This window comes from Anolis sagrei, chromosome 1, assembly GCF_037176765.1.
Source record: "Anolis sagrei isolate rAnoSag1 chromosome 1, rAnoSag1.mat, whole genome shotgun sequence".
Taxonomy (NCBI): Eukaryota; Metazoa; Chordata; class Lepidosauria; order Squamata; family Dactyloidae; genus Anolis; species Anolis sagrei.
In genome coordinates, this window is record NC_090021.1 from 36,960,557 (window position 1) to 36,972,948 (window position 12,392).

The 12,392-nt window shown below is 44.7% G+C and overlaps 1 protein-coding gene across 6 annotated transcripts in view; it reads left to right on the forward strand.

The window, feature by feature from the left end:
- Positions 1 to 6,820: 6,820 nt before the first annotated feature.
- Positions 6,821 to 12,392, forward strand: part of MARK1 (microtubule affinity regulating kinase 1) — a 94,500-nt gene continuing 88,928 nt past the window's right edge. For 5 of the 6 annotated variants that reach the window (XM_060754229.2, XM_060754234.2, XM_060754232.2 and 2 more), the window contains exon 1: positions 6,822 to 7,225. In XM_060754229.2, coding sequence (XP_060610212.2) covers positions 7,172 to 7,225 — 54 coding nt within the window. In that variant the 5' untranslated portion in view covers positions 6,822 to 7,171. Of the gene's footprint in view, positions 7,226 to 12,392 lie in introns of all 6 variants that reach the window. The other variant, XM_060754231.2, reaches the window with a different exon arrangement.

Consider the following 12,392-nt stretch of genomic DNA (forward strand, 5'->3'; position numbering starts at 1 on the left):
TGACTCCAAATCTTCAATTTTTGAGAGTTTAACAAACCACATTGCAAAATATGGTCTAACTCTGAATGCTGCTTACTGTTCAACCTGTAAAACATTGGGATCATGAATCGTAGGAATGCAGCCAGGCAGCTTAGTGGTGAAAAGACTTTTTTTGGTAGGGAAATAAACATAATACACTTGATGCTCTTTGACCACCTTGTTGTATTTAAAACACACACACACACACACACACACACACCCAAAAAGCTTAAAATTTACCCACCAGAATAGCTGAAAAGTATGCAACAAATAAAACAGAAATAAATAACTAATAATTTACTATCCTTTCATGATACTCCAAACTTGCTGCCTGAAGCAACTCCTTCTTATGATAATGCTCAGCCTACACATGGGTGCATGTGTGCCTTCAAGTTGTCTATTGATTTATGACACCCCATTAATTCCATGGAGCTTTTCTGAGGCAAGGAATATTCAGGGGTGGTTTTGCTAGTTCCTTCCTCTGAAATACACATAGAAATTAAAACACCTGGTATTTGTTGGCTGTCTCCCATCCTACTAACCAAGGCTGAGTCTGCTTAACTCTTAAGATCAGTAAGCCTGATACATTTAGGGTATTTACATCTATCCATTTTCACAGAGGAGATTATTCTGTCAGGAAGAGGGATATTTAGCTAAATTTCCATTCTAGTGCCTTCTTCTGTAAATTGTGAGATTTGGGTTGATCTTCATTCTACAATATACTCGTATTTTCCGTAAACCAGCAATAAACGCTGATGATTGTATTGAAATAAAATTTGGAAATAGCAGTCTAGGTTTATATAAAATACCAATGAATATATTGGATCTATTTTACATAGCTTTGTAAACAATGTGACTCTAGTGGCAACTAACAGCTCCATGTCAATGAGAGGATGAATCTTCTCTAGATTTAAATCCAAACTTTATTTTATTTACAGGATTTATATATTGCCCTTCTCACTCCGAAGGGGACTCAGGGTGGATCATAGAACACACATGCAGCAAACATTCAATGCTGTTATACACTGGCAAAACAGACAACTGTACATAGATAGAGGGGTGTATATATATATATATATATATATATATATATATATAGGCTTTTCCCATCTTCGGCATCTTGAAGGCTTGTGCTTGGTTCTGGCCACCGGGGGCGGTAATGTCACTCCATCTTCCCTGGCAAAGAGTTTGTTCGTAAACTTTCTCCTTGATGAAATTGCCTGCATTGCCTGCTTTCAAGTGGTACCTATTTATCTACTCACAATTTTCTTTCGAACTGCTAGATAGGCAGAAGCTGCGCTAAAGGCCAGGGGCTTATCCCAACCCGGACTTCGAACTGTCAACCTTTCAATTGGCAAGATTTACTGCAGCTGGGAGTTAACCTGCTGTGCTAAAGCCCGGCCCACTGTAAAGGAGATATCCACCTAAATCTATATTAGAAATAAAGTTCGGTTCCCTGGAAATCTCCTTTAACTTTCATACTAAACCCAAGCACAGATTCATACACACAGAAGCCACCAAATACTGCTGTATTAAAGTCAATGGACACGTTGATTTTTTTTCTACAACACTTATAAATTTCCTCTCATCAGAGATGTAAAACATGTATCAGTGTCTCAGAAATCATGGCGGTTGAAATACAGCCCCCCCTCCCCAAAAAAAAGCTTCACAATTTTCTCTCTTTAGCACTTTAACAATTTCACAAGTCTATTTTTGCATTCATGAAGAACTGAGGTGTACTTTTTAACAGATTAAAAATGGGGATACTCAGCATGCTAATGAAATTCTCCAGGGTACAGAAATGGAACTAGATAGAGAACAAACATTAGATCACCTGCACACAACACAGTGATGTTTATATAATTCAAATTTCTTCACCGTCCTGTTTTATTACTTCCTACAATTCAATAATATAAAACAGGCACTATTATTTCCATAATGTATAAGGGGACTACAAGAGATGCTTCAAGCTAATAAAATGGCTTGGTAACTTTGTTGTTATTTTGCTACTGCTACATTAGCTCTAACTCTGTACCATTACAATGGGCCCTCAGTATTCACTGGGGTTTGGTTCCAGGACTCCCCCCTAGGATGCCAAAATCCATAGATGTTCACGTGCAAATATATAGAATTGTGTAATAAAATAAAAATGGCAAAATCAAGATATGCTTGTTTGAATATTTCCCCAAAATATTTTTGAGCTGTAGTTAGCTGAATCTGTGAAGACAGAACCTGTATATAAGAAGGAATGAACCTTCTACACCAGTGGTTCCCAACCTTTTTTTGACCAGGGACCACTTGAACAGGGACCACTTTGACCAGGGACCACTCTCAAACATTAGTATCAAAAGGGTTACGAATTGGTTTTTTATCAACTTTAGATCCGTTTTGGTTTGGTTATTTGGGATGCTGATTCGGAAAACTTCATTGGATAAACCACATCAACTCTAGTTTCTGATACAAAACATATGTCATCCAACAGTTGTCATCTGCTCACCCACAGAAAACCATATTTAATAATCTAGAGCTGATGTGGTAGTAGTAATCTTTTGTGGGTAGTCAGCCTCTCCCTTCCCGACATCCCCATTGCCTTGGCACTATAAGAGGGTTTCACGAGATTAGTTGCTCTCGTTGCTGGGTAGTTTCGAGGCAACAGTGTAGTAATGGTGAGGCTGTGGACCATATTTTTGTTCTTGTGGACCACTGGTGGTTTACGGACCACAGGTTGGGAACCACTGTTCTATACAAATGGTGCTTGTTTCTTCCCAGCTCAGCTTGCCAGCAGGCAATAGCACCAGCTATATCCCCTGCCATTGCTATGGTTACTTAAGTTACTTGTCAAAAGTGAATCGATTCCAGAATGTCCCTTCACTACTAGTACCTAGGACACAAAAGTAAATGGATACATTGTAATAAATGTATAGACAAGTCTCTCCAGCTTCCACTTCCACCCTGTCCCAGTGCTTCTCTTCCACCTTCATGGAAAAAATTCGGCAAGTCCATTGTTGAGCACTGCCTGAAACAGATTTCCCTGACAGATGGTGTATATCACAACCCAACCTTGGAAAGATTATTTTTTGAATTACAAGTTCTACAACCCCACTGACCATACTGGCTAGTGAATTGTCCAGGAAAGTAATTTTCTGATGTTCCATTCACAAACACCATCTTAACTCCAAATGGATGAAATCCAGTCTGCATTGTAAGTTCTTCTGGCATTTTTGTATACAACTACTATCCAAAATGCAACCAAAGTCATTGTAATCTCACATGGCAGTTTTCCTGTGTAGGTTGCTGTGATCATTAGTAATCAATATTATGTATTCTCTTGTCTCATCTGTATTGCTGTATACATGTTGGAAGCACTGAGAAGCAAAAGGTTCTGACAGAGTAAATCCATACTAATATTGACATTTATGCCTCTTCTTCGTGATGATGTGAGCAGGGTTTCCTACATAGAAGCAACATGCACATAGTTCACACATTATGTGTAATGCACAGTACACAATTTCTGCAATTTAAGCATTTTCATTTGAGAATCTGCACACTTTGCCTCCTAATGAATTGCTTATTTATGAATTTGGTTTGCATACATGATGATCACCATTTTACCATACATTCCAACCATTAATATTTTCTTAATATGAGTTTAAAAAATCTTGAGCCACTTCAGCTGTCATTTTGCACATATGAGCCCATCCTGACAGTGTACCAGTGTAATCCAGCTGGATTTACTCTTAGGTGTATATAGTGCAACATCTGAAATCTTTGAGAGTGAAATAAATACATCTTGCTTGCTATGTGAAATATAGCAACAACAACAACGTGCCTTATTTTAGTATGTTCTCATTCTTTGCCTTGATCCATGGGGAGATGTGAGTAATAAATAAATAAATAGTTAAAATAATGTCTTCCCTGCCTCTCCCCATAGATCAAGGAACAATAACACAACAAATAAGGCGCTGTGTACTGAGCAGTCTGCCCTTTCAAAATGCAGAAGGCATTTTGATTAGATTTGAACTTTTGGCAAGATATTATGGAATTATATTTTGTCAGCAGCTCTTATTTAAAAACAATAAAAGCCAGGCATCATCCTTGTTTTCTAATTACTGCAGAATGGGCTGTAATCTAAAAGTAACACTGTGGACAAGCTGACTACAGGACATGCATTATTTATAAATCTACTACATGACATTTTACTTATTGGTTGTTATTTGCCATTAAGTCTGCTTCAACTGATGGCAATTGTCTGAATAAGAGACCTCCAGGAGCCGCTATCATCAAGTTTTACAATTTTTTCCCCTTCTTCATCTCCTCCTATCTTCTTATTTTCCTACTACCCACTTTATCAAGTCTTTTGCAATGAGTAGTGTCTTTTACTAGAGCTCTCTGGCGACATAATGGGTTAAACCACTGGGCTGCTGAACTTGCTGACCAAAAGGTTGGCAGTTCAAATCCAGGGAGCAGGATTAGTTCCCGCTGTTAAACCCAGCTTCTGCCAACCTAGCAATTCGAAAGCATGCAAATGTGAGTAGATTAATAGGTACAACTTCTGCAGGAAGGCAACGGCGCTCCATGCAGTCATGCTGGCCACATGACCATGGAGGTGTCTATGGACAACGCCAGCTCTTCGGCTTAGAAATGGAGTGACAAACAAAGAGACACAAATACACAGACAAATGCAAAAGCTTTTCCTTTCATTTCTGGCTCTGGGGGAGGTGCTTTTTCTCCATTTCCAAGCTCACCTGGTCGTGTGGCTGGCATGACTTCTTGGAGCATCTTTGCCTTTTCCCGCCAAAGCAGTACCTATTGATCTACTTATATTTCCATGTTTTTGAACTGCTAGGTTGGCAGGAGCTAGGGCTAACAGCGGGAGCTAACCCATCCCGTGAATTCGAACTGCCAGCCTTCAGGTCAGCAATTCAGCAGTACAAGGGTTTAACCCAGGTATGGGCAAACTTTGGCTCTGCGGGTCTTTTAGACTTCAACTCTCACAACGCCTAACAGCCTACTGGCTGTTAGGAATTGTTGGAGTTGAAGTCCAAAACACCTGCAGGGCCAAAGTTTGCCCATGCCTGGTTTAACTCATTGTGACACCGCAATACCACGCCTGCAGACAATTATGGATTTGGCAATATTTCTGATTTTGGAATCCCGGGTCCTATATACACTGCCACATAATCCAGTTTCTTGGTGCAGTTTAACAGCACTGAACTGGATTACATAGCAAAATAGACTCGTATAATCCAGTTCAAAGCAGTTAATCTTGCTTCCTGAAACTGGATTATATGGTAGTGTAGACGGGGTCCCAGATAAGAGAGTATAATACAGTATTTGTACTAATTTGTTTAACAGCACTGAACTGGATTACATAGCAAAATAGACTCATATAATCCAGTTCATAGCAGTTAATCTTGCTTCCTGAAACCGGATTATATGGTAGTGTAGACGGGGTCCCAGTTAAGAGAGTATAACACAGTATTTGTACTCATTTGTGGAGGGAGCAAAGTTTGTAAACATGGAAAAATAAATAGCTCAGGTGTCACTGTCTCAGCCATGCATGTGGACAATTAGGGATTGTCCTCAGAAATTGAGATCTTCTGGGGAGGCCCTGCTCTCGATCCCACCTTCTTTGCAAGCAGAACTGGTGGGGACAAGAGACAGGGCCTTCTCAGTGGTGGCCCCTTGTTTGTGGAACTCCTCCTTAGTGAAATTAGAGCAGCCCCCTCCCTCCTGACCTTTACCTATTTCTTTAAAGTGTTTTTTAAAGTGTTTAAAGTGTTTTTTACCTTACTGCTTTTTAATTATCTTCAATAAAAGGATTGTTTTCCACCCAACGGTGTGGTGCTTAAAGACAGAGGGCTTATCCTGTCCTGGAGTGCAACAGTATATTTACATATTTTGTGCATGATACAAAAGTTTGTGTACATTGAACCCTTTAGATTGGGCATGGGCCAACTTGGGCCTTCCCTCCAGGTGTTTTGGACTTTAACTCCCACCATTCCTAACAGCCTCAGGGGGTGGGGTGGGAAGGAAAGTGCCTGAGGCTGTTAGGAATGGTGGGAGTTGAAGTCCAAAACACCTGGAGGGAGGGCCCAAGTTGGCCCATTCCTGCTTTAGATAGCAAAGGAGTCCCTACCTCTGCCACCCAGATTTGGGAAGTCTTTCTGGTTTTGGATATAGAATAATTGGGTTGTTGTAGGTTTTTTGGGCTGTATGGCCATGTTCTAGCAGCATATGAACTCTTCATGCACTCTGGTTTGGGATCAGAGTGTGCACTGGGTTGCTGTGAGTTTTCCAGGCTGTATGGTCATGTTCCAGAAGCATACTCTCCTGACATTTCTATAACAGGCTTCCTCAGAGGTTGTGAGAATGATTTGGGACTGATTGGAAGGAATGTCCAACCAGTGTATGGCACAGGGTTTTGTTTTTTTTAACTCATGCTGTACTTGGAGCAAACTTTGGGGAGGTTGACTTGACCCCCTTCTGGCACCAAACGGGCCCCAGGTGGACAGCTCCGGATTTGGGACCACTTCGGGACACACTCCGCCTTTTCCCCTCGGGAATGTCGTGGTGAGTGAGGCGAGAAGAGGAGGAGGAAGAGAAGGAGGAAAGAAAGAAAGGAAGAGGGTGGGAACTCAGGCAGGCAAGGCAGGCAGGCGCGCGCCAGCCCGGGCCCGTCCTTTGCAATCCTCGTCGCGGTGGCTCGGCCTCGGACAGCGCCACTCTCCGGAGGCAACAAGGCCGCACTTGCGGGAGGAGGAGGAGGAGGAGGGCGACGAGGAGGAGGAGGGCCACGGGGAGGAGCCCGTGCTTCTCCGCCGCCGCCGCCGCCGGATGCGCGGAGGGAGACGAGCCCGGCGCCCCCTCCTCCTCCTCCTCCTCCTGGCCAGCCTCCTCCTCCTCCTCCTCGCCGGCCGGCCGCCGCTGCTCACCTGAGGCGCCAGGCAAAGGAGGCCAGGAGGCGCCGCCCCTCGGGAGGCCATCGCCGCCGCCGTCAGCCCGGCCCTGGGGGCGGCGGCGAGGGCCAGGAGCCATGGCCAGGGCTCCGGGCGTCTAAGGAGGAGGAGGAGGAGCGGGAGGAGAAGCCGCAGAGGCCTGCGAGTCCCAGGCGCTGGGGGAGGCGCTGGGTCGGGCGGAAAGGGGCCACAAGATGTCCTCCACCCGCACGCCGCTGCCCACCGTCAACGAGCGGGACGCCGAGAACGTGAGTCGGGCATCTGGAGGAGGAGGAGGGAAGAAGGGGACGCTTCGGGTTTCCATGGGGAAAGAAGGAGGAGGAGGAGGAGGCCTTTGGACATGCATTCCTGGGTGACTTCGGGCCCCCCAAAGGCCGCCCCTTTTCCGCCCCGGCTTCAGGCAGGCCGCAGTGGGGTCGCCGCCTTGGCCTCCCCCGAAGCCACGCCTCGGAGGGATGCTTCCCTGCTTCCGACCCACAGCCACACCCGGCGGGGACGCCTTTCAGCCCTTCCCCTCCCCCAATTCCTCCTCCCTTTTTCTTCCGTCCTCTCCTTCTCCTTCCTCTGTTCCCCCTCCTTCTCCTTCCTTCCTTCTCTTTTTTCTCCTTCTTCATCTATTCCTTCCCCTCCTCTTCCTTTTTCTTCCTCTCCTTCCCTATTTCTTCTCCTCTTCCTCCTTCTTCCTCTACTCCTCCCCTCCTGTTTCTTTTCTTCCTCTCCTTCTCTTCCCTCTTTTATTCCCCCTCCTGCTTCTTTTTCTTCCTTTCCTTCTCCTCTTCCTTTTTTTTCCTACTCCTTCCTCTATTCCTCCTCCTCCTCTTCCTTCCTTCATCTCCTTCTCTTCTTCCTTCTCCCTCCTCTATTCCCCCTCCTTCTTTTTCTTCCTTCCTCTCCTTCTTTTTCTTCCTACTCCTTCTTCCTCTATTCCTCCTCTTTTTCTTCCTTCCTCTCATTCTCTTCTTCCTTCTTCCCCCTCTTTTATTCTCCCTTCCTCCTTCTTTTTCTTCCTTCCTCCCCTTCTCCTCTTACTCTTTCTTCCTTCTCCTCCTTTCTCTATTCCTCCTCCTTTTTCTTCCTCCCCCTTTCTTCTTCCTTCTTCCTTCTTTTCCCTCTTCCTTCCCCTCCTCTTCCTTTTTCTTCCTCTCCTTCTCTATTTTTTCCTCTTCCTCCTTCTCCTTCCTCTATTCCTCCCCCTCCTGCTTCTTTTCCTCCCTTCTTCTTCTCCTCTTCCCTGTTCTCCCTTCTCTATTCCCCCGCCTCCTTCTTTTCCTTCCTTCCTTCCTCTCCTTCTCCTTCTCCTTCTCCTTTTTCTTCCTTCATGGAATCCTTGGAAGACCTCATGGGCCATCCAGTCCAACCCCATTCTGCCAAGAAGCAGGAAAATCGCATTCAAAGCACCCCCAAAAGATGGCCATCCAGCCTCTGTTTAAAAGCCTCCAAAGAAGGAGCCTCTACCACATTCCAGGGCAAAGAGTTCCACTGCTGAACAGCTCTTACAATTAGGAAGCTTTTCCTAATGTTTAGGTGGAATCTCCTTTCCTGTAGTTTGAAGCCATTGTTCCGCGTCCTAGTCTCCAGGGCAGCAGAAAACAAGCTTGCTCCCTCCTCCCTATGACTTCACCTCAAATATTTATACATGGCCCTCATCATGTCTCCTCTCAGGCTTGTCGTTCGCAGGCTAAACATGCCCAGCTCTTTTAGCCGCTCCTCATAGGACTTGTTCCCCACACCCTTGATCATTTTAGTCACCCTCCTCTGGACACATTCTAGCTTGTCAACATCTCCCTTCAATTGTGGTGCCCAAAATTGGACACAGTATTCCAGGTGTGGTCTCATCAAGGCAGAAAAGAGCGGGAGCATGACTTCCCTAGATCTAGACACTAGACTTCTATTGATGCAGGCCAAAATCCCATTGGCTTTTTTTGTAGCCACATCACGTTGTTGGCTCATCCCCTCCTTCATTTTCTTTCTTCCTCTCATTCTCTTCTTCCTCCTCTTCCTCCTTTCTCTATTCCTCACCTTTTGCTTCCTTTTCCTTCCTCTTCTTCTCTTCTCCTTCCTCTATTCCTTTTCCTTCTTCCTCCTCCCCTGTTTTGGCTTTATGTTATTTATTCCTCCCTCCCACTCCTGCCAAGGCTTTCTTTTCTCCTGTCCCTGAAGCTAATTGCCATGTTTGCCTTTGTAGCCCAGGCAGGGTCAAGTTTGATTTGTTATCTTCAGTCTATAGAGAGCTTTTTTTTGGGGGGGGGGGGCTTTGCTTTTCAGGTAAACTTTCCTCCCTCAGAGACATAGATGTCCACACTGCAGGATTATAGCACTTGGGGCTCCTCTTTAGCTGCTCTGGCTCCATGCTGTGGAATTACGGGATTCGTAGTCTGTTATGGCACTTCAGGCATCCGCACGGTAGAATTGGTGCAATTTGACACCACTAGAACTGCCACGGCTCAATGATGTGGAATCATGAGAGTTGTAGTTTTACAAGATCTTTATACTTTCTCTACCAGAGTGTGCTGGTGCCTCACCAAACTGAACCTCTCCTGATTACAAGGTCTTTAGCCTTCTCTTCTGAAGAATTCTGGTGCCTCACCAAACTGCAAATCTCATTCTCCCATAGCATGGATACAATTGATAGGGTATCAGACAGCCAGCACTCTTTTCCACCTCTTGTTTATTGAATTTCCCCATTGCCCCTCCAAATCTTGACTTTTCGGGACAAGTCTTCTTGTTTACATCTGACTTGCCCCCCTTAAAGGGCCTGGGCCTGGCTGCATCATGACCTCCAAAAGCAAAGCAAGCAACTGTTCTGTCAATCTAACACCCAACTCCAGCAGGGGCCGGCTGTGTCTGAATTCCTCTTCAGTCCCAAGGTCTTTGTGCTCCTTGTTTTTGTCACAAGGATCCGTCCTTCAACTCCCAGCCTTTCTTCGTTTTGTGTGTATGGGGGATCCGGAGCTATGGCCTGGCGCCCAAACCCCTTTCCAATGCAGCATTTTGTTGCATTCCCATTGCAGACCTCTCTGAGTGGGACTGCTGGAGGAGAAGCCGAAAATAATAGTGAGGCAAAGAATAGAGAGCGATTATTCCACAGGCACACCTAGAGGTTGTTATTGGAGCATGAGAATGGAAAGCCTTTGTTGGACTGGGATTTAATACATTTGTGCATGCCTGTATAGCAGTATTTCTCAACCTTCCTAATCCCGCAACCCCTTAATACAGTTCCTTATGTTGTGGTGACCTCGCAACCATAAAATTATTTTCGTTGCTACTGTAATTTTACTACTGTTATGAATCATAATGTAAATATTTAATATGCAGGATGTATTATTATTCACCGGACCAAATTTGGCACAAATATCAAGTACACCCAAATTTGGATACTGGTGGGGGATTGATTTTCTCATTTGGGAGTTGTAGTTGCTGGAATTTATAGTTCACCCACAATCAAAGAGCATTCTGAACTCCACCAAGGATGGAATTGAACCAAACTTGGCGCACAGAACTCCCATGACCAACAGAAAATACTGGAAAGGTTTGGTGGGCATTGATCTTGGGTTTTGGAGTTGTAGTTTACCTATATCCAGAGAGCACTGTGGACTCAAACAATGATGGATCTGGACCAAACTTGCCTTGATTACTCAATATGCCCAAATGTGAACAGTGGTGGAGTTTGGGGAAAATAGACCTTGACATTGGGGAGTTGTAGTTGCTGGGATTTATAGTTCACCCACAATCAAAGGAATCTGAACCCCACCAACGTGTTTTCCAATGGTCTTTGGTGACCCCTCTGACACCCCCCTCGTGACCAGCACCCTTTAGTAGAAAAAGCTAAAGACCTTGTAAAATTACAACCCCAATGACTCCTCAGCATGGAGCCATGGCAGTTAAAATTGTGCCTAACTGCATTGATTCTATAATGTAGATCAGGCATGGGCAAACTTTGGCCTTCCGGGTGTTTTGGACTTCTACTCCCACCATTCCTAATAGACTCAGGCCCCTTCCTTTCCACCCTCAGCTGCTTAAGCTGGAGAGCCAAAGTTTCCCCGTGTCTGGTGTAGATACACCCTAAATAGCATATTACTGCAGGTCGGAGCTTTGGGATAGCAGAAACGTGTCTGGAGTGTTTCTTTCATATTCTTAAGGAGCTGTTTGAAAGAGGAGGGAAGAGAGGCAGTGTAAAATCTGACATTATGTCTGTATGTGCTATTTCTGGTACACAGGCACCGACTGATGGGAAATGAATGATCAGTGGGAGGAAAAAGGCATGTTTGTCGTGCAGTAATCTAATGGGGGTTGAACTGAACCAGAGTTTTCCTGAGCTGACATGAAATGTGATACAATGTTTGTGGGCCCATTGACTTTGCTGGCACTGTTGACAATGCCTGCTTCTTCAAGCAAGCGTAAGCAGTGTTTATCCTTCCTTGGGAACATTGTGTGAGCATATTGGGTACCTTCTGCAAACTTTGGTTTGAAAAGTTGAATTTAGTGAGAATGTGTGTGATAGCAACAGTAGGAAAGAGAGGAACAACATGGCTTTCTGTAATTTAGCCCAGCTAAGTAAAGGTAAAGGTATCCTTTGACATTAAATCTCATTGTAAAAACATAGAATCGTAGAGTTGGAAGAGACCTCATGGGCCATCTAGTCCAACCCCCTGCCAAAAAGCAGGAAAATCGCATTCAAAGTACCCCCAACAGATGGCCATCCAGCTTCTGTTTAAAAGCCTCCAAAAAAAGAGCCTCCACTGTACTCCAGGGCAGAGAGTTCCACTGTTGAACAGCTCTCACAGTTAGGAAGTTCTTCCTAATGTTCATCTCCTTTCTTGTAGTTTGAAGCCATTGTTCACCGTCGTAGTCTTCAGAGCAGCAGAAAACAAGCTTGCTCCTTCCTCCCTATGACTTCCCCTCACATATTTATACATGCCTATCATGTCTCCTCTTAGCCTCAGGCTAAACATGCCCAGCTCTTTAAGCTGCTCCTCATAGGGCTTGTTCTCCAGATCCTTGATCATTTTAGTCGCCCTTCTTTGTACACATTCCAGCTTGTCAACATCTCTCTTCAATTGTGGTGCCCAGAATTGGACACAATATTCCAGGTGTGGTCTAACCAAGGCAGAATAGAAGGGGGGACTTCCCTGGATCTAGACACTATACTCCTATTGATGCAGGCCAAAATCCCATTGGCTCTTTTTGTCACCGCATCACATTGTTGGCTCATGTTTAACTTGTTGTCCACGAGGACTCCAAGATCATTTTCACACGTACTGCTCTCAAGCCACGCTTCCCCCATTCTGTATCTTTGCATTTCATTTTTTCTGCCTAAGTGGGGTATCTTGCATTTGTCACTGTTGAACTTCATTTTGTTAGTTTTGGGCTACTTCTCTAATCTGTTAAGATTGTGTCCAACTCTGGGGTGTGGTG